Source organism: Nipponia nippon, unplaced genomic scaffold, assembly GCF_047370975.1.
Source record: "Nipponia nippon isolate SJK-2023a ecotype South Korea unplaced genomic scaffold, ASM4737097v1 scaffold_19, whole genome shotgun sequence".
NCBI lineage: Eukaryota > Metazoa > Chordata > Aves > Pelecaniformes > Threskiornithidae > Nipponia > Nipponia nippon.
The window spans coordinates 6,436,785-6,458,710 of NW_028262335.1; the positions used below are offsets into that span (position 1 = coordinate 6,436,785).

A 21,926-nucleotide genomic window follows, 5' to 3' on the forward strand; every position below is an offset into this window, starting at 1 on the left:
GCTGTCCTTATACAACCAAGCAGTGTGATGGTAAGAAGGATATATTGCTGATGAGTGCAGGAGGAACAGATGGGCCATATGCGTCACTAGAGTAAATCCAGTAAAAACCAGTGGAGTCAAGCCAGGTGTGAATTTAACCCCATTGAGTCTGTATTGTATTACACCTCTCTACAAATTGAATGGCTAAAGCAGAAGAGCTGAAGGCACATGGAGTTGTTCCTGGCCTTTGAAAGAACTCCAACCTGCACCAAGCCCCATTTTAGAAAGAGAAAATTATACAAAAACCACCAAGTACATGTGCAGCTAAGACTACAGAGAGCCATCTGGATGATGTCCAAACATAGAAACACGTTGCTGAGAAGAATGGCTTGTGTTTGCATTAATTTGAAGATACTTCTCCTCCTTGTTCTCTCGTTGGTTAGGAAACATCCCCAGGCCAAATTCTGCTCATATTTCTGCTGGTGTAATTCCTGAGCAGCTCCACTGCTATCAACAGAACTACTGCAGGGCAGCTGAGGCAGAATAGGTTGACCAGAGCTGTAAGCTGGATTTGTATAAATCAAGGGAGAGATCTGAGGGATAAGGACCCGTCTGCCTCTCAGCCCCAGGGCAGTCTGATCCTCAGGGGAGCTTTGTTCCGTGCCATTGCACTCTGCTTGGAAGCACCTGAAGTCTTTGCTACAAAGTTATTGAGACTGTTGAGAGACAAACGAAGTAAGGGAAAGCGGAGGCAGAAAAAAAATCCAGAAATTATCCCCTTGATCGGTACCATTTTTCCTTTCACTGCCAGGAAAAGGCCAAAAGGGAAATGTACAGAAATAGCTTGGGTAGCTGAAAGGCAAAATCATGGCAAGAGCAATTGTGAAACTTCCAGCACACTAGAGCGAGCTTAAACTATGGGCTTAAACAATGGATTCCTAGGCATATCTTCTGGCTGTAGCCCATACAGGGAACTTTCTTACCACAGCCATTGAAAAGAGAGGACAAATTTCTGGAAAAAGAGTTACAAGAACATCTGTTGAAACCTGATTCCAGGTCAAAGCTAGCTTAGAAGCTGTCTGAGGAGATCATCCTGCCAATGGTGCTGGAACATCATGGTAGCATGTGGCCACAGCTGGATACACAGGTGTGTGACAATGAATCCCCTTAACTGGCAGACCTGCCCTTAATGTGTCCCCGTATCTATTCTATTCGTTGACACAAAAAGATTTTGATCCTGTTAGCTCTGGGAAATCAGTTGAAGGGTCCTGGCTGAGGGACACAGCTCCTGCTAAGCACATCAACTATGCCATCAGTAAGTCTCTGACGCTTACAAGGGATGCAGCACATCTGTGGACTGTCTGACTCCGCACAGAACTCGCAAATAAAACCTTCCAACCTTGGAAGCCAAGCCGCGATGTCTGGGAGGTGCTGGTGGGGAAGGAACGTGTCACCCATTGTGCAACATTCAAAGTAACTTTCTTGATTCAAATCTTACCCTTGACAAAGCAGGGTAAGAGAGTGCACACGTATGCTTTCGCTTGTCCCCTCTTTCTCCATTTCCTGCTATACGTGAGATTTTAATGCATGATTTTAATAAACTACCTTTTACCAAATTCTTCCCATCATTGCAATGTACACGGAGTAGGCAAGTCTGCTCTACATGAGTTTGGACTGATTTATTAAGTCTGCATTTAGCACCTCATTGTCTCTGTGATATGAAAAAATGCTTGACACAGAAAAGGCTTCCTAGGATTGGGATCTGAATGGCTTTGGCTATAACTCCATATGCAATTATGATCAGCACAGCAGTGACACGTTGGATCACACATCGGTAAAATAAATCAGATGTCTTCCAAAATAAGAAACCAGATCTCTGCGATCATCTGCTTCCCTTTCCTTCACCGACTTCCAGTAAATCACACCAATCCTGTCTCCCTGTCCCCTCCCCTTCTCAGCCCTGTCATTCCGAGTTTACACATGAGGCTGCCTGGGAACTGATATTCTTTCAGAAATGACATCACAATGGTTTCCATGGGAGCACACTGAATGCTGCTGAAGCAACAATGAGGTAATACATTCCAAGAGACACATCCATAGGGATGTGAAAAAGGACATTAACGCAGACACTTTCAAACCGGCAAATGGAAAGTAAAAACCCAGCACAGGCACAGACCTGTGAAAGAAGAAAAAAGGGAAAAGAAAAAAAAAAATAACCCCCCCTATTTGAAGGTTGCCTCATGGCCCACTCGGTTAAGAACTCCCTTGTCCATCTCCACACAGCATGCACAGGGACTGCTTGCGCCAGAGAGGCCAGGCGAGCTCTTCCAATTGCTCTTGTGAAGCCAGCTTTTCATGCAGAGAAAATGGCGGATGAAATGAAATAAACCTCCAGCTTCAGTGAACAGACTTACTATGGAGAGTGAAGAGGCCCCTCATCAGCCTGGAATCCTTGGGGGAGTTAGGAGGGGGAGTCCTCTAAGTAAGGAGCCCTGCCTAAGAGCATACCCACTGAAGTAGGCAAGTCTTGTTTATAGGCTTGTTCCTGTCCCAAAGAGCAAAACACCTGGCTGAAAACAGGTAGAACCTTTCTCTAAAACACCAAGACTTCCTTAAAAGTCTTTAAAATACAATCACGATGGCAATGGCCCTCCCTGAAAAGCCGTAACATTACTCCCTCAGTATATCAATTCAATGTGGAAGTAATGATACTGTCCTTTTCTGTACAATGTTTTCATTTCTACTGATAGAAAACACTATCAAAACCAGGCAATCATGACCAGTGAATCGTTTCAGTCCAGGTATTCTTAGATATTCAGAGAAACATATCTTACTACCAAACCTCCATGTTATTTTCAGTACCATTTAGGATAAGCAGCAACACATGCGATAAATGCTTTCCCTCATAGAAGACAAAGGCTTTATCCAAAAGTGCCCTCTTTACTTAAGTAACCAATGATGCTCAGTATTTAACAATAATATTATGTACACACTAGCAACATTAGGTATACATCCATGCATTGAAAAGAACTTCTCCTGGAGGTGAGTTAAAAGCTGTAGGTGACTAGTTTGGCTATTTGATTCTAAAGAGAACATAATTCAGAGGAAAATTCACATTCCCTAAAGATGCATGCACACCCCTTCCACACACACACACCGGTGCATGCACATTCTGTTCTCTTCTGGTGCCTGAATATAATTCAGCCTTTTCTCTATCTGGTTATTTTTACCTCTGTGTATATACTGTGTACAATCCAAGACCCACAGAGGCAGATGGAATTTGGAGGAGGGCTCCCCCACCTACATTCCCCTTCTGTGCAGCCAGCTTTCATTCATTCCGGCCAAATCCCATTTACAGACCTTTTGTTTCTTGGATTTCCTAATGCCAAATGATCTCCCTGCTCTACAGCTTGCCAGCAGATGATGCACAGAGATCTGTGCCCTGCCCCAGAGCTTTTCCGTCCCAGAAACAGAACCAAACACATTTGCTCTCCTGCAGTAATAAAGCTGTACTTGCTTTTGGGTCACATCAGCAAGCAAGGTCCTCGATCCCCCCGGGAAAAGTGCCCTCTAAACTTTCTCCCCAAGTCAAACCAACCCTGCAGGAGTCTCCTTACCAGGAGGTATTCAAGCCTGCTGAAAATCTTCATGATGCCAGCTGCAAGGGAGGTTTTGCTGCTCTTGCCTAGAGAGCAGGGAGCAGCTCGGCGTGTCCTCTCTCTCTCTCTCTCTGTTCGCTCTCTAGAGTAGCATCTCTGCTAAGCACCGTGGGCTGGCAGGGAAGGAGGGATTTCTTTTTCAGCCCCTTCTCCTTTACCCCTCCTACTCCTTTTTGGGTAGCTCCAAGCTCTGCCGTTGGCTCCTGTCAAAGCAAGGGGCACTAGGCGAAGGAAGCCTGCTGGCCTCTGGGGACCACCTGCTTACCCCCTCCTCCTGCCTCCTATTCACAGTCAATCAGCTTAGAGCAAGGGCTAATTTTCATACAGCTGTCAGGGAGGCACAGAAGGGAGTGGGAGAAGCCAGGCAACGCACAGCAAAGTTGACAGGAAGATGCTCACCGAATGCTTCCCTGACCTTAACAGAGCCAGGCTTGTCTGCCTTCCCCAGCTCACTGGAGCAGAGCCACCCTTTGGCCAGTAATTCCACCCCTGCTCCACTGCAGCCCCAGAAATCAGGGGGCTGAAGTGCCATATGGCCCCTGGTTTGTTATCTACCAGCTGGGCTAAATGAGGCAGAGAGCTCTGCCTTGGCACTCCATCCTCCCTTCCCTGCAAAGAGGCAACTGAAGCACAATTGCTTCCCGCACTATCCGGACCGGGAAATAGGCTGAGGCTTCAACCTGTACGTAGCCCTGTATTCTTTCACTTCCAGAGACTGGCCTGTCAGTTTTGGTGCAGTGGAAGGATTCAGGAAGGTCAGTATCTGCAAGGGTGGACTGGTTTAAACATTACCATTTCTGTCCTCATTTCCCCTTGGAAAAAATTCCTAGGGCTGTGCGTTCCAGTGCTAAGTTCTCCAAAATTTTTCTCCTAAGTGGTCCAACTACCCCAGGCCCTGTGTGTCTTCGTGCATCCACCTGAAACAACTGAGCCCACATAAAACCATACAAACTCATTACATGTGTGGTTTAAGACAGTTTAGTTCAACACACGAGAAATGTGGGAAGCTACAAGACTATCTCCTCAGCGTTTGCAGAAATGGATTCCATACTGCAGTCCTTGCACACATGCGTCCTACACACAGTCAGAAGAAAGGCACCCCCAGCCTTCGTGCTGAAGCTCTCCTCTCTCTTTGCACAACAGGAGGATAACTCAAATATTTATTGTAGCCCATAAAAATTGAGACTTTTCCTTAACTCTTGCTGATTTTATTGGAACCCTTTTTGTATAAGTGAGCATTATCTTCATATGAAGTGTGAAGCTGCAGATGGAGCTCTTTAAGGTTTTGGAGCTGGGGAGGCAGAGAGGGCAGTGGTTAAAATGACAGCTTGAAATGATAGCTGCCCCAGGAATCTACCCCAAAGGTGGCAGATGGGGAAAGGGTGGCATAGGAAAAAGGCACCCGAATTCCAGTATCAAAGAAAATAGTCAAGATTTGTGCTGAGTTTTTCTCTCCTACCAAATTTATTTTAATTAAAACAATAATGAAACAAAACGCCACACACCACTTCCTTATGAACTTGGCTCGTAGAAGGCTGCCCTCCACACCTCACAAAGCTGCCCAAAGACCATTCAATGAGCAAGGCCCTATCTTCTGAATCTGCACAGCTCCCCTATCCCAACTTCAAAATGTATTATTTAAACTGGATTCCCTCCCTTTCTGTCATGCCTTAGCAGGCTGTTTGGGAAGACACCGTGTTGAGGAAATAAGGATACTTCTGCCACTCCTCTCTAATTAAGCTCCAAATTTTTCAAGAGACCAGAGGGTATTCTGGGCTGAGCATGAAGACATATATTCAATGTGCTGTGCTCCCTTTGGAGACAGCAAGATGCTCACCAGACGCAGAGTGCCATCCTCCATTGCAAAGGGAGGAGCAACACCGACTCAGAGTAGCTGAAAAGCAGTCTCATAACATCTCCAGGCAGGAAGCTTTAAATCCTAAGTTGCAGCAGGGATGTTCAGCTCTCTTACAAGCTTATGCACACAGAGAGCCACAGCTCTATGCATATGTGTCCTGATGAAGAGTAATTGCTCGCTCTCCCTCTTGGAACCTGACCTCTGCTTCATTCCCTGCTAGTCCAGTCAGCAAAGCCACGTAAAGAGATTTAACTGATATGCACTGCACTAGAGAGGTTTTCCACGTTCTCTTGAATGAAGTCATCACTCCAGCAGAATCCCAGGGGAACTGAAGAGTTCACAAATGGATTTACCCCTCCCTCAGAACACTTAACCAAAGGGAGCATATGCACAGGCTGATTCACAGGGAATGTCTGTCATTAGCTTTCAAACCTGGTTATGTTTCCATTTCACGGGTTATGACATTTTTGAGAGACAGCATTAGAAAGAAAATGACGACCACTTAGATTCCTCCTGTTGAGGAGTATTGATCCACACAAGTGCCTGCCAGATACGGACTCCTTAGCGATTCCTCCTCAGGGCTTGGTTCATGAACAGGTATTTCTCAGGGCTCTCTGAAATCCCCTCTTACTGCACCCAGACAGCGTGAGAGTGTGTGTGTGAGAGTGTGTGTGTGTGAGAGTCCACCAACACCCTCTGCTATGAGCCTGTGCAGCCAATTCCCCTCCCACCAGACCCGTGGTCCTCAAAGGCTCCTAGGCACCAGAGATGCATTAAGTGCCAGCCAAGTGCTGCCGCCACTGCAATACTGAACTCCGAGTCAAGACTGACCACCATACAGGGTAGAGGGAAGCAAAATCTTATTTTAGCACAGGACTGAAAACAACTTTGATGAGGATGAAACCAAACTCACTTGAAGCTGGGAATTAAAATCACATCTCCAGTGTTCAAGTTACAGCACTAATGCCTCGGCAAGGTTTCTTTGCCTTGCTGTCAAAGGCAGAACTTAGTAAACATCCAGAGCACCAAAGTGCTAATTCTGAGCAAACAAGATGCCAGAAGAAGGACATACACGTGGGTACTCACCTGCAGGAGAGTCTGCAGGGGCAGGTCAGTAATCCATGAAGAAGAGAAGGAAAAGAAAAAAAAAAAATTAGTTGATATTTCTACAAGCTTCGGATTTGTAATCATTCCCAGATGAATGGTCTGGAAAATCAGAGCCCACGTTAACCAAAGATGCCTCCCTACTGAAGGCTCAGACTTGTCTGATAATAAATCCTATTATCTTGCCAGTTCATGGTGGTTACACCCAATTACAGCAGGCAACAGCACACACACATAGTGGGTTACCATAGCTCAGCTGAAAACAACAGCTTGCTCAGCCATGGCAGCTCTATTACTTGGGTCCCCCTGGGCCTCTCCAACGTTATGCTGCTCAAGGCTGTAGCCATGTCATGTCACAGGAGCTAAGCACGAATCATCTGACCTGCAGTTTGGAGCATGAAAGAAGTTCACAGCAGCACACTCCTCTCTCAATAGCAGTACAGAGTCCTGCTCACTCTCCCCCACAACCCATTAACATCACTTCAGTACAGTGTTAGTTCCCTATGAACAACAAAAAGGCCCTGCAGCAAGTCCTGTCTATGGGTACCAGAGGAGTGCATCCACTCATTCGTCTGCTGGATGATTTAACAGGGACTCTGGCCATCTGGTAGGGCTGGGCTGCCTCACCACAGGGCAAGGCAGGGAGAAGTGTCAGAAGGGAAGTGCAGTAATACTGCAGTAGCTGGAGATCATGGGGCTTGCCGGACAAAAGCTAGCTTGTTGCTCAGCCAGAAGAAGGATGTGAGACTTTAGGGACGTGGTTTAGTGCTGCACTCGGCAGTGCTGGGTTAACAGTTGGATTTGATGATCTTAAAGGTCTTTTCCAACCTAAACAATTCTATGATGCTATGACTGGGGAAGAAACAAAAAGAGAGAGCGTGCACGCAAAAAAAGAAAAAAAAGTAGGAGAAAAGTGTTTAACCTCTCCCCAAAAGCAGCTCTGCTATGCAGTCATTTTCACAGGCAATTACAAACAACTACATCCACTCCTCTATCTCAGAGCCATTTATGGAACACAAACCTTTAAATCTTCCCACATCCTCCATAGCAAGGAGGGAGGCAGAGCACAGAAGGAAGGCTTGCTCAGAGGCAGAGCTGGGAAAACCACCCAGGTGCCCTGACCCATGGGGTCCTCCCTGTGTCCCTCTCCCTTGTGTACTCAGATGTGTCAGTAGCTGAATGCCCCACATTTGATCAGGCCTACCTACTAGCTAGACCTCCCAGCATCCACAAGGTTATTACTCTCATCTCAACACTTTCTGCTGCTACTGCTCCAGGCTGTGAAGGACTAACCCAGAAAGGCCCCGCATCAGATAGCAGTTGCCACTGTGTGATCCAGACAACCGCAGTGATGGAGAGAAGTGCTGCTTGCACCAAGCTGCAGCCCCAGGACTCACCCTCTGCTGTATCAGCGCATGCTTGTGCTCCATCTCCCTCTTCTCCACTGCAGAATCAATCACCAGCTGGTCCAGCTAAAGGCAGGGAGGAGAACACGGGGTATAAAAGTCAGGAAGGAGGTTTATGAGCCACTGTCCATCTCTGCTTCCCTTCTGTGGGATTACACCAGCCCTACCTAACACAAGGAGTCCCCGCAAGACACTGTGTTTGGGTGTGCACTGAAAGTAAGCATAGCCTTTGGCTGTCACCCCATAGTGCAGCATGGCTTACCGAACACCCGACATGCATGATGCTCTGGCCACTCCCTGATTACCAGGTATGGTAGCTGAACAGGGGAGAGGATGTCCCTTCAGGGTGAAGGCGTACAAACAGGCAAATTGAGTCAACTATATTCCCTGTCCCCTCACCTCTGTGGCTAGTTTCTTCATGTAGGGATCCAGTTCATGGAGAAGACTGTAGCCCTGCTGGAAGAAGGTGTACTGGGCATGCATGAAGGACAGCATCTGGGGAAGGAAACAATAGCAAGGTCAGAACAGGTTCTGGGACAAAGTGAGTCTGAAAAATCCTTATCCCTTATTACCCACAAACAAGTCTCTTCAAGGTCTAACCCTTTCCCTTCCCAAAGCAATCTATCCATTAGATGCCTCTCACTCTTCTCCTTTCTTCCTCTCACAAAATCCTTGCACACTGTCAGGCAACCCCTGTTGTAAGCACAAAGCAGTAAAAGCAGTCTCTCCTTCACCCCTGAAAGTCCCCTCTAGTTCTGGCCTGTGGAGTGTCTTGCTGGTCCTTCATTCTCCCCTCTCGTTAGCATACCTGCAGCCCCCAGAGCAGTCCCAGACAGTATCTCCAGGGCAGACCGAGGAGTCGGTATGTCGACCCATGCAACCTGAAATGGAGAGGGCTGCCTTTCATTGAGTCACTGAGAGCAGCCACAGAAAACAGAGAGCCCTTACCGCATCCAGTATTTCAAACTTCTTCTTGGCCTGTAGGACGTTGATCTGTGAAGGAATCAAGATAAGACTCTCAACATTAGCAGCATTAAGCAGTTGGGCATGGAGATCTAAGTATGAACAACTTGCTGCAATACTCCTAGCAGCAAGCCACAAATTATTCAAGGACAGTTCCAGAAAGTTAGTTTCTGAAAAGACAGTTCTGGTGAGTTCCAAGTGGAATAAAAAGGGAAACAGCATAGATGCATTTTCTGACCTGGGCTGCTACTGATTAAGGTCACTGCTAGGTGTATGTCTGTACATAGGCTGACAACAAACAGTGACCCCAGAGTGCAATTTGGTATCACATGAAGGAGATGTTTAATCTATCAGGTCACTGCTTTGATTTCTCTTAGCAGGCTGAGGGGTACCTGTGTAATGTTATGGGTTTTTTCAGTAATCATAGTGAAGCCAGCCAGTAAATCGTGGTACCTCGGAGAGGACTATGTTCTCAGTGTGCACACCCTTTGCACATGCATTTTTCTTGGAGAAAAGTGCATGGGTGACTGCCCCAGGGACCGTCACGTCCCTTCCCCACAGAAGCAGCAGTAGCTCAGGGTTTCCTGTGCCAGCCCTGATGTGCTTGGGCTCTTGGGGTGGAAGAAGAGGCAGCACATTCAGGCTTACACCTCTTTCCTGGCCAGGGAAGAACTGCAGTACCTCTTGTAACAGCAAGATAGCATTGCTTTGGAAAGGCACCCTGCTACTGCAAAAGAACCAGTCTGGAGCATTTACTGTGAGGATAGGAGAGCCTGGCCATTCCTCGCTTAGCAGAGTGGTTGCAGAAGGTCGTCTTTGACACCTCACAGTTCACTGCCTGCATCTTTGATCAGAAAAGTCCCACCTGAAATCCCTACCATAAAACCTTGGGCACAATGCAGCAAGGTGCTATGCCCTGATTCTTTCTTTCTCTCTCTCCAGTATTGTCTTATGCCACTGGGAAAGGGAGTGCTAACCCCTACTCCATGCAATTGCACAGTTACAGCACGTTCAGCTGTCAGTGTCACGAATAATGTGTTACCATGACACAATTGGTTCCAGTGTGTTAATAACTCATAAATGCAGCATCAGTTTGCTTAGAAGCACTATGCTTGCAGTAACTGAACCTAAACATAGATAAAAGTTACTAAAGGGCAGCGTGCTGGGACCTGCCACAGTTCTGCCTGGAACAGTCTCTGCGAGGCACGCCACGATCAGCCTCCTGATTCTGTACTAAGCAACCTGGTCATCAGCTCCAGCAACGCGGGAGGAGAGACAAAGTAGTTCAGGTACATCCCCAGCCTCCTAGATCCCTCCTTTCCACACCCAGTATACTAGGTAAAAAAAAAAAGAAAAAAAAAAAAAGGACTGGAACCAGTAACCCTGCTTTATACCAACAGGCAGTTTCACTCCACAGCAGTAACTCCTCCTGGCCATTTATAGCCATAAAACAGCCACTATCATAATGGAAATGTGTTACATTACAGTGAAAAGTCTTGCTCTGAACTGTGTTTTACTGGGTCCTGGTCCTTTTGGCTCTCTTCAAGGTGTGCAAGTAATCCTTAAAGTTTGACTGTGCCAATTTCAGGCCTGTTGACAAAGTCAAAAATGATGAAGATGAGTTCTGCAAGATGTGAAAGGTGAAACAGATTCACAAAACAGGGTCTGTCTCTCTGGAGGCTGGAGAGAAAACAGAGGATGCTGGTTGGAAGATTTTCTGCATCTAGCCTTTGCATGAGCACCAACCGGGACTTTTCTGCCAATACAGTGTCCTCTATAGCTGATTCCACCATGGCAAATTCTGGGACTTGATTTTTGCTGTGAGCCAAGTTGTCCCTTTTCCCAGGTATCTCAGTTGGGATTTGTGGTGGGAGAGCTTAACTTAAAACAATATCCTAATTGCAGTAATTCATTATGAGGGGGTGCCCTTCAGTTGTGTGGACATTCAGGGGCAGGAAAAGATCTCCTTTCAGATATAAAAGAATGAAATAACTCTCCTCACTATATCCTTAGTTAAATACCAAAGGGTGCCTGGACAAGTTCATGTCTATGCATTTCAAAACTGATGGATTTAGACTGGTACCTTGCAGTGGACCAACAGGGAAACTTGCCCAATATTGGACCAGCACATTAAAGCAACTCTTCCTCTCTGTCAGTGCGAGAAATGGAGAGACCTTACTATAGTGTGACCTTGCCAGCAAATACAGTTGCATTCATATCTAAAATCCTAGGTGCAAAAAATTGCAATCCTAAAGGAGGGCCAATGATATGCATAATTTATACTTTAAGGGGAAAGCATTGCCTTTCTATCTGCAGCTGCCAGAGCATGTGACATCAGAGACTACCTCATGATCAGACAGAACGTGTTGGCAGATGGTCCCAGTTTGGTGCTGCAGGAGTGACAGCTAGTGGAGACACACATGGATCAATATTAACACTGAATTTGTCTGCTTAATATACCCACTGCCTGAAAGGACAGACTTGACACGAAGCCTACGAATGATGCAAAGGAAAATCCTTCACCATTCTGGGTGCAGTGAGTGCACTTGACAGTGCTGTGCTCGGTCCCTCACTTTCAGTAGTTTCATTACACTGTTTTGCCAGACTCTCTGGAGAGTTATAAAGATCAAAGCAGCTAAGGATTTGGGGAAAAGCCTCCTCTCTCTTACACCACTTATACCAACATCTTGTGACTACTTCAAGCAGATGCGATCAGCTACAGAACTCACAGCCCCACCAGTGAAGGTCCTCTCATCCCAGCACAGCCTACTCTTTCATACAGACAGGCTGGATTATGTCAAAAGGCAGCTCAGAGAACGCTGGCACCTACTGCAGTACAGGGCTTTGCTAAGCCATACATGGGTTCATAGTGGTACAACTACACCAGTGCCTGGAACTAGAGCAAACCTTGGTGGTTTCATGCTCCATCACACACCAGTCCTAAGGATTCCCTGCCTCAGGGAAAAACGTCCAATGGATTAGTAATCCAGTACTCTTTTGAACCCAGTTGTAAGACCCTACTTGCCCTCTCTCATCCCTCATCTTCATTCCCTACAGTAGATTATTTAGTAATTTGCCTGTGATGTCTTGCTCTGTACTGGGAAATCCAGTCAGAGCTGGGGGCACAGACACCAACCTGTAGCACATAGTCTAGGGCCAGATGTCGGAAACACTTTCTGGTTATGGTCAAGGTGCCTGTTGCTTCCTCCACTTCATGGGGCTTGTGCCGAGGTGCCTGGGCATTCTTCACCAGCGAAATCTCCATGTCCTCTCGCACCTTGTCAAACTGCTTCTTGGTTTCCTTGAACTTCCGGACGTCACTGGAACCCAAAGAAGATGCGATTGTTACAAAGCAGCCAGAATATTGCTGATAGCAGCAGAGCAGGGAGACGTGCAACCAGGTACACTAGGATAACTCAGAGATCCTGCTCCAGATGCCATTGGGATCTAACCCACCCCACCAAGCTCCGCTGTGTCCAGCTGGACTGACTCCAGATTAACTCTAGACGGTCTTTCTTTAGAGACAGTTGGCAAGGAAAGATATTGGACCTTACATACTGCCTTCAAAGCCTTAAGGAAATTCTCCAAGGACAGCATCCAGAAAGCCAGGCCAGATGGCATCCAGCCCTAAAGATAGTCCACAATTGCCCTCAAAGTAAATGGCGAACAGAACATTTCAGAGCCTACCTGTGAAAACACATGCTTTGTATTCCATTTTGTGAAGAGTAAAACCAGCTACTTTTCAAATTCAGGACAGGGCATTCAGCTAGGGCAGCCAGGCCATTCATGTGCATCTCTAGCTGATTCTGTCTTGTCTGACTGTAAAATCCAGACATTTAACTATTTTTTCCCCTTTTATAACAGGCACATTTATTAACATTTGCATTCAGAAATACGCAGTCCACAACAGGAACTTTCAAAGTTTTATTTATGCCCAGAGACCTTACATGGGATCAGGGGTCTGCTTTGCATGGGCAGGGGGGAGGCTATAAAGGCATAGCAACAGGCAGGATTTTTTAAGTTTGTTTGGTTGTTTTTTTAATTAACTAATAGGTACCATTCAGGCAGGACTTGATTTGAGTTGTATGATCACAAAGAAGTGAGGACAGCAATACCTGAAGATCAGCTCTTACAAGTAGCCCTGGTTCCTCAGGAGTTGAAAGTAGCAATGCTGATTTACAGCAGCTGCAACACAAACACTTATTTTCCATCCAGAGGAGCTCCATTTACCTCAAGTATAAATTGTTATAACTTAAAGTAGTTAAAAACTGTTAGTAAATAAGTAGCATCCACTTATTTTTTGCCCTAGGGAAGATGAAGAGCCTCAGTTGAACATGACAGGCAGTAAATGCTGAACTCTGCCCTGTGGCAAACTGTTTGAAGTTGCATATACTTATGGGTGGATAAGCCTCTGGCCAAGAGAGTCTACCATGGGGAGGTACAGTACGGATAAAAGAAAATAGAGGTGATTGGATTACTGTTCTGGTGGTTGTTGCTTTTTTACGGTTGCCCTCAATGCTCCGGGCTGCTGAGTTACATGGCCACCTAGCTCCATTCACAGGAAAATAACAGGGTCACTTTTTGCATTTTTGGGTCACTTGCAGCAAAGGGCTGTGGGGATTTTACATAGCTTTTGATCCAGCTTTGGAGAGAATGGCTTCCTCATCTATGCATATCCCCAATGGAAAGCAGCAGGAGTTCGGAGGCATGTGATACTGCTGGAAATTCTCAGCTAGCTCTAAGCCAGCCTGCAGCAGCATGACTGCAACCTCAAGCCTTAGCTAATAAAACCCTCCTACTCAGCAAGGTCTGTGGCTTGGTAACATGCTAAGGCAGTCACAGAAGGTTTGGCTACTGACAGCACAGGCAGGGCAAGCTGACCTCTCCTGTGTGTACCACAAATAAACCAGGCAAAGACCTTCTGGGCTTGGGGACAGGGAGGGCAGGTTAGAGGATAAATATTGCCCTCTCAGATATGTCTGAATGCAAGGGCACAGTCCCCATTGTTCCTTGGTTCCCAGTCAGCCAGGGAGTTGCAGATTGGCCCTAGCTGGATTGTTCAAAATGTCCCCGATCATAGAAATTATCTTCCAACCAAGAGCAGGAGCAATGCAAAGATCAAAGCACCAGGGCCTGCAAGTGCAGAGGTTGAGCAGTACAAGTGCAAAAAAGAGTAAGTTGCAAAGATGCTGACAGGACGACAGACCCAAAATGAAGGTGAAATTCCCCTTTCCGACTGCCAGCCTTAAGCAGATTAAATCTGAGCTCATCAGAGAAATGATTATAGAGAAAGTGGGGGTAGGGTGAGTGCCAGGCAAGAAGATGGGGATGAGGAAAGGGGGGGTCAGCTGGGGACCCCCTCCCTCCATCACACCACACAGCTGCTGAGGGATTCACAGGCAATTACCAGTTCCCATGGCAACCAGCTCCCGCTTAGCTGAAGGCCTCAGTTGCCTCTCTGACCTATATTGCACTGACTCGGGATCCCGTGCTGCGCTAGGTACCTGCCCTGGGGAAAAGAGGCGCTCAGAGGAAAGGTGTTAATGCAGCAATGGCAGGGACAGCCTGCTGAGAGACTGTCCCTATTCAACTAACCTCCTGGGCCCAGTCCTTCTGCACCTCAGGCCTGCCGTGTGCAAGCTACCATCCTTAATATGCAACATTCTGCATTGCTCACACCAGGGCATTGTAAACTTGCTTTCCATTAGCAAAGAACTCTGAACCAGTGGTCAGGCTCCAAGCTGAAGGCACAGCGATGATTAGCTGCTCCCTCCACACAAGAATGGCCCTTCTGTCTGTAAGTCTCATCTTCCAGAGAGATGCTCAGGTTACCCCAGAAGAGCAGGGCTGCTGTAATTTTGAGTGACGAAGCATGTTGTGTGGGGAGCTAAGAACACACTGATTCTGCTGGACCCCAGAGTCATTTGGCAGCAAAGTTCCTCCCTTCTGCAAGCATGCACTGGTTTAAACCACGAATGAAACTCTGCATGGAACATTAAGATAATGTAAGATGTAGAGCTGGCCCTGCTCTGCAGGGATCTGAACTAGATTTAACCTAGAGCATCAGTGAGAAGCAGCAAAGATGGGCTCTGCAGATGGACTTTACCAGACCTCAGGATGATGCTCTGATCTGGAAGTATGCCTCATGTCCAGTTTTAACTATGAGATGGGAACAGGATGAAGACAGCTGGTTGACAACAGAGCAATCAAATGACAGTGTAGCAAGATGGCAGCAACAGCCATGACACAAACCGGATCTTTTCCTCTGCCCTTCAGTGTCTCTTCTGCTCCAAGCAGAGCCTTCAGCAGCTGTGTGGAGGTTGTAGTTCTGTTTCCAGTGCACAAAGGATAAATGCAAAGGAAGTTCAAGAAGCTAAAGACCAAGCTGATAAGACAAATACTCACTCTTTCACAAAATTGTGCAGCTGCTGCCGGACTGACCTCTGAGCCTGGTCAAACAGGATCTGAAACAAAAGAGAGCGAAAAGAATATATATAATATTTTTGCAACATGGAAACATTGAGGAGTCAAAATCCATGAATACTCTCTCGGACCTTCAATGTGAGGGACTCAGCATTACTGCAGGGCTTGGCGTCCATTACTTGATGGCTGTCATAACAGATAACTTTTTTCTGTAGCTGCAGCACTCCCTTACAAGTGCAGAATTCCTGCACTGCAGCTTCCACAGCCCGTGCCAGGGCTCTGAATATCCCAAAGAGACCTCTGCCACCAACATACCTTCGTAAGAGGAGCGTTTGTAGGAGCAGTTGCCTTCACAGTCCCCACTTTGAACTGTCTCTCCCGAGCCTCCAATTTCTCCTTTTGCCAGAGGAGGGCACTGTCACCTCAACACCACCATCGCTGAAGGTACAGCACAGGCAGCCACACGCTGATCAACACGGGTAAGAGGCCCCAGCATACGGTATAAAGAGACTTAGTTTCTACAAGTCTTTTAAGTTTTACTCTCCTGTCTGTCCCTCAAAAAAAAAAAAAAAAGGTCCCAAGTCCATTACTCTGCACCCTCTGCCCATCTCATCTCCAGCCCTCCCCATCTTCCTTTAAGAGATGTTCTCCCCCTGCCCTCTGCGAGATGCCGAACAGTGGTGTCTGCTCAGCTGCCTCCCATCCACGGTTACAAATAACTCCGTATTTCAGACATGCATCAGGATGACACAGCATTTGTGGCTAATTGGGACCAGATGGGCAGAGGCTCCCAGACCACATAGCAACTGCAGCAGGAGGCACACATCGCCCCTGGGTGACAGAGAAAAGCCACTGTCCACGCTGCGGCTAGCAAGAGTGGCCCACAAAGAATGGACATGGACCCCATTTGATCCCACCATCAGGAACACAAGGCCTGGGCACCGGTCCAAAACTTAATGATACCCTGAAACATCACGGTGCTGGGGTCTGGCATCACTACAGCTGGTTGGCATGAGCAACCCTGGCTCCTTTGCTCCAACTTTACAGTGTGTCCTGAGCAGCCAATTTAACCTAGAGAGGTCCTGGAACACATGATGGTGACTGTGTCTGTCTGCCTGAGGATGCAGTCACCAGGAGCAGCATTTCCCCATCCAGCATTTGGCCTTGCTTTCTCTCCTGAAATGACCAAAGCCCTTTCAGAGGAGGCCGCCTGAGCCCGCAGAGCGTGGGACTGTTCGGGACTGTTCTCAAGCAGGGAGCATGAGGCTGACACAGGATTTCATCAAGGCACCTTCTCTCAGCAAGCAGACTGTATGAAGCCCTTTGGATTAAAACAAACATCTTTCTCCAGTTTGCTTTTTTCCCTTCCTCTTTGTGGCAAGCTTGGATTTCCAGTGGGAGTTTTTTGGGCAGCTTCCCTTGACACCCCACCCACCATCTCTCCTTTCCTTTTCTGGCCACCTTCTCTGCTTCACTACACAGTTCAGGCAAGACCCAGAAGTGGTGAGCACCTCTGGGTCTCCTGGCCTTTTCCAAGAGGCAGGAATAGTAATCATATCAGACCATTTACAGTGCAAAAGAGCTGGCATTGCCTAAAGCAGCAGCTTTTTGTGAGGAGGTGGCGGGTTCAGCTTGCCTGGCTGCCAGGTGCCCACCAAGCCACCCTTTCACCACCCCTCCTCAGCAAGACAAGGGGAGGAAATCAGATGAAAAAGTTCATGGGTTGAGATAAGTACAAGGAGATCACTCACCAGTTACCATCACGGGCAAAACAGATTTGACTTGGGGAAGACTGACTTAATAAATTGCCAATTAAAAATAGAGGATAGTGAGATACAAGAACAAAACTAAAAACACCTCCCCACCCTGGAGCATGATCTGCGTTCCCAGCCTGAGCAGTACTCTGCCCACGACACTAAGATCTTGGCAGGCACTGCAGAGATCTGACATGTCACACACGCTCTGACGTGGTCGCAAGCTTTAACCTTCTCACACCCCGCAGTAATCTACTAGCAAAACCACTCTGGTTCGTTCCTGACCTTTCCTTCCAGTGCCAACAGATTCACACAGACACAGATGTCTAACATCTACCTAACATCTCCCACTAGGAGATAAGCAAGCCATGCTTTTGACACTACACAGGTGTACTATCCAAACAGAATGCAAAGCACTCTGCGTAGAAACAGCAGCGCTGGCTGCAGAGCCTCAAACACATTCATTATGCGTATTGCTGCAGCCAAGGACAAAGCAAGAAACATGCCAGGGCTAGCTGAGTATAAACAGCCATGAACGACCTCTAAATATGAACAGATGCAAAGCAAGGGGGAAAGAAAGAAAACCCCAAGACCACCCAGGTTTGTGTTTTTACCAATGTAAATTATTTACTGCTCTTGGCATCCATTTGCTCACTCCAAGAGGCATTGGCCTGCGACTTTTCCCATGGAGCAGCTTCCCCAAGTGATGTTTGGGCATTGACAACGCTTTCCTCTGCTCATGATACCATGCAGGGATAGGGCAGCAAGAAAGCCACCTGGTTCCCACCTGCACCTACATCTGGAAACTTTCCATCATTGGTTTCTGCCAGGATGACACATTTGCTTAGGATCAGGGAAAGGAAGGGACACTATCATGTTGTACTCAGGACTGCAGACGAGTGCATTGCAACACTCCAGGGAAGAACGAATTCCTGGGTACATAAAAATCAAACCACACAGCTAAGGAACGGGGCTTCCTCAGCTTGATAAATAGCAAATCTGGGCTGCACAAAGCTACGATGTGGATGGGAACCAGTGTGACTGAAGGGCTTCACAGAAATACAGGCTGTTCCCTGTGGTGTGATGACAAGCACACACCACACCAGGCAGTGCTAGCGTGGAGCACCTACATCCACCTTACCATTCCTGCCTGGAAAAATCAGCTCCTAGCTGGTGCCCTAGGGTACTGCATCGAAAGAAGAAAGCAAAAATCCGCTGAGCACTCAGTACGCAGGACAAACTGAGCAAGGTCCCAGGCCAGGCAGATTACCCTGGGAGTAGGATACTGCCCTCGCCCTTCTGCAGTGGTCAGAAAGGCTCCACACACCAGCATCTGGCTGGAAAAAGGACAGATGCTTTGAACAGAGCAAGTGAACCATTTACAGAAGGTCTCTGCCTAGAACAGGGAGGCAGTGTCCCAGCAGGGCGCTTCCAGGCCTGTGTGCAATGCTCTTCTCCTGCCACAGCATGGGCTCGTTCTCAGGCTGCCTAGGAAGAAGAATTAACTAAGGATTCAGTCCAGCTCTAAAAATCAGAGCTCATAAAACTGCTCCTTACTGAAGCTGTTTACTGAGAAGGAATTGAACTCATGGTGATCACATAAGCAGTATTCCTATGCCTGTGGTACAGGGACATTTCTATGTGGAATTTTAAGTATACCTGTATCAGAACAGGAGAACAGCATGCACGAGGAAGACAGGCCACATAAATTCATTTCTTGTTCTGTCAATGCTCCTCTGCCTTGCTCCTGTTGTTCGTGCGCTGAGCCCCACACCACCGTGATGGTGCCCCTCCTTCCAGTCTGCATGGATTCAATTCTGGGGCAGGGATTGCCCACTGGTTTGTGAGGGGATACGAGGTAATGAATCTGCCTTTCCTGCCAGCAGCATCTCTGCTGAGAAGCATCCTATGATAACAGCATATTGCTTCTTCTTTAATTTTGCCAGGCAAGATCACCAGGGGAATACTTTCAAGTGGGTCCTCCATTCAATTTTCAACACAAAATAAATAGAGTTTTAAAAGCTAGAGTTTCAAATATAAAAATCATCCCTTGGCTTTTCTCCTTTCCCAGACATACTTGGAACAAATCATTTGTTTTAAGATTTTTCCAGCCCAAATATCACCCCACCCTCTCTCTTAGCTTCCACCAAGACATGAGAAGTCCAGCCTATGACTCACACACATCCGTGCCTGAGGAGGGTCAGCACGAAAGAAGGGAGTTAACGCAGCTCTCGCCCAACAGCAGCAAAAGGCTAGAGCCTACGTTTCACTTTCCCAGCATAGGCTTCTGAGGCAATGGGATAAATCCAAACGTGTGTTTGACAGGGGGCTTAGGAATTTCATGCCCCCAAGAAATGAAAGCAAGTTCAGTGGCCCAGGATGTTATTCCTGGAACTGCAAGCCTAAAATCAAGATACAGGATATCAGAGATCCAAAGGGATGCCACTGCTACAGCACGACTCCCTCCAGAGCTTACAAGAGAAGAGGAAATCCCACCAGGCTCCAAAGCAAAGCAGAAGCTAAAACAGTGAGATCGCCTGGCTGTGGCCTGCTTCTCTCAGCACTTACATGCATGAAGTTCAGAAGTAGGACATCACAGCTGCACATAGGAATAGTGCTTAAGTAGAGATTAAAAGTAGGCAACGGCATTTGTGGTGGGAATTTGTCAGGGAGCAGCAGAGGCCACTGGACCAGGAGCTACGGGGGGATAACGCAGCTGGCAGGGCAGGGGCCTCACCAGCCAAGGCTCCACCACACCAAGAAAGCAGGGCAGGTCTAGAGATGGCGGCCAGATTCAACCAAGAGCCCAGATCATCAGGCAAGTTTGCGGTCACGAGGCAGGTCCAAGGCCAAGCTAGGAAGTTGGTCCACGTATCAGGGTCAGGCCCAGAGATTGCCAGGCAGATCCACAGTGACAAGGCAGGTCCAGTATCAAGCTAGAAAAATCAGTCTGTAAGTCAGGAGCACCAGGGTCCATAGCTGAGTATGGCTGTAGCTGAGCTGAAGACCTGTGCTCCTACAGCTCAAACTAAGACTAAAGACCCTGGGCAGAGCTTAAATGGAGTGCCTGGGCCCACGGGTGGAGGGTGTGGGTGGAGGCCCCAGGTGAAGCTCGTCAGCACCATTAAGGTCTATTAGTGCACTGAGAGCCATAGCCCGAGATGAGATGCAGATCAGTAAGCGAATCAGCCATTCTCCTGCAACAACTGGCCCCAGCTGATGAGACGGAGGGTGTGGAGCTTCCTCTGCAGCTGCCTGACACACGGACAATGGCAGCTCTCCCTTCTCCAGCTCTGCCGATTCACCACCCCAGCCACAGCGGTTGTGAGCTGGATGAGTCACATCTCTGCGCTTATCTCCCTCATGGCCAGTCTGGAGGCCCCATTCTCACCAACGTCCCCAGAAACAGTCTGGGGACTGGTTTATGTTGCATTTAAATGAGGGTCGGTTGTCTGGTGGCCTGGGAATCAGAGCCTGATCCTTTTATCCGGTCTCGGGAATCCTGTCCCATCAGCAGTCTCCCAAACCAGGCGCACAGCAGGGTGTCTGTGGGAAGAGGAAGGCAGCTACAGCTATGCCAGCGGGGCCGGCCAGCTAGGTACAGGGCTGCCCTGACGTGATTCTGTCGGCTATCTCTGAGCATCTGCTGGGGACAAAAGTGACCCCTCCCCAGCCTGCAGAAGGTGATCATCCATAATCTTACGTGATCCTTCCTATCAGACACCCTGCTCCCCAAAGATGGCCCATTCTGCCGATAAGCCCCTTCTCAAACACGGCACTCTTAGGACTGGAGTGCCTTTGGCAGGCTGTCCTGGCCTCTCCACCTCTTCCTCTTCTCTTCAACTACCTGTCTGGCTGCAGAGTTGCAAAGAGGTTTTCCAAGCCCTGGGTGCTTACTTGTTCTATGGCATATCTATCCAAGCTGCGTGCCCAACAGAGCTTTGGAAAGAGCACGTAAACACCACTGCAGCGGCTCAAACGACAAAACAAAACTCAACAATGACAGCATACTGTACATTTTTCCCTGATTTCATATTCCTACAGTTCACTTCGCTTTCATTGCAGCTTCTGGCAGCTGACTATAGTAACCTAAGGGGCAGGAAGGCCAGGCAGCATTCGGGCACCCTTTGTTTGGCAGGAGATGCTTAAATTACTTCTATTCCTGTCTGACTACATGATTTGGTCCTACATCTCCTGAGCAATGGCTCAGCAGATAAATGCCACCCACGAACAGTATTCCATCTGTGATGCCTTTGTAATACAGCTCACTTGAGGATTTGTGCTCTGGAAAACAAGCCAGCAACACTACTTCTATTACACATCGGATGTCAGCGCAGACTAAGCCTAACTTCTGAACCAAGCTGAAGTTGAGCCTCTCGCAAAAAGCTCAAGAGCTCCAGTTTGTGCTTAGGTCAAAGGACATTTGCTCCTGCCCCTCACATATCATTGAAGCTGCTTCTGTCCCCTAACTAGAAAGCGGACATCCCAAGATATTCTAGAAAGTGACAAAACCTAGTCTTTCTGAAACCCAGAATGCAGCACCGAGCTCGTGTTAACTGCTAGACTGGTATCGAACTTCAAGGGCAGCAGCTCACTAAAGCCTTCCGGACTAGTATAATGCCACTGCATTAGGACACGATGGCAAAAACCGTGAAGCCATGAGATGACAGAAAACATCTCCCCTGTCAGATGGTAATTCTGCATCCACAAATGATATCTGTGGCAGCTTAATGCACCCGGACCCTTCCCAAGTGCTGTCAGAAAATGCAGGTGGTCCACC

The 21,926-nt window shown here is 47.7% G+C and overlaps 1 protein-coding gene across 1 annotated transcript in view; it reads right to left on the reverse strand.

The window, feature by feature from the left end:
- Nucleotides 1-21,926, reverse strand: part of ACAP3 (ArfGAP with coiled-coil, ankyrin repeat and PH domains 3) — a 102,998-nt gene that overhangs the window by 25,280 nt on the left and 55,792 nt on the right. The window contains exons 5-9 of the mRNA XM_087755344.1: nucleotides 15,375-15,433; nucleotides 12,106-12,289; nucleotides 8,955-8,999; nucleotides 8,406-8,501; nucleotides 7,998-8,072 (exon numbers count right to left, since the gene is read on the reverse strand). Of these exons, the coding sequence (XP_087611470.1) occupies nucleotides 7,998-8,072; nucleotides 8,406-8,501; nucleotides 8,955-8,999; nucleotides 12,106-12,289; nucleotides 15,375-15,433 (459 nt within the window). The remainder of the gene's footprint in view (nucleotides 1-7,997; nucleotides 8,073-8,405; nucleotides 8,502-8,954; nucleotides 9,000-12,105; nucleotides 12,290-15,374; nucleotides 15,434-21,926) is intronic.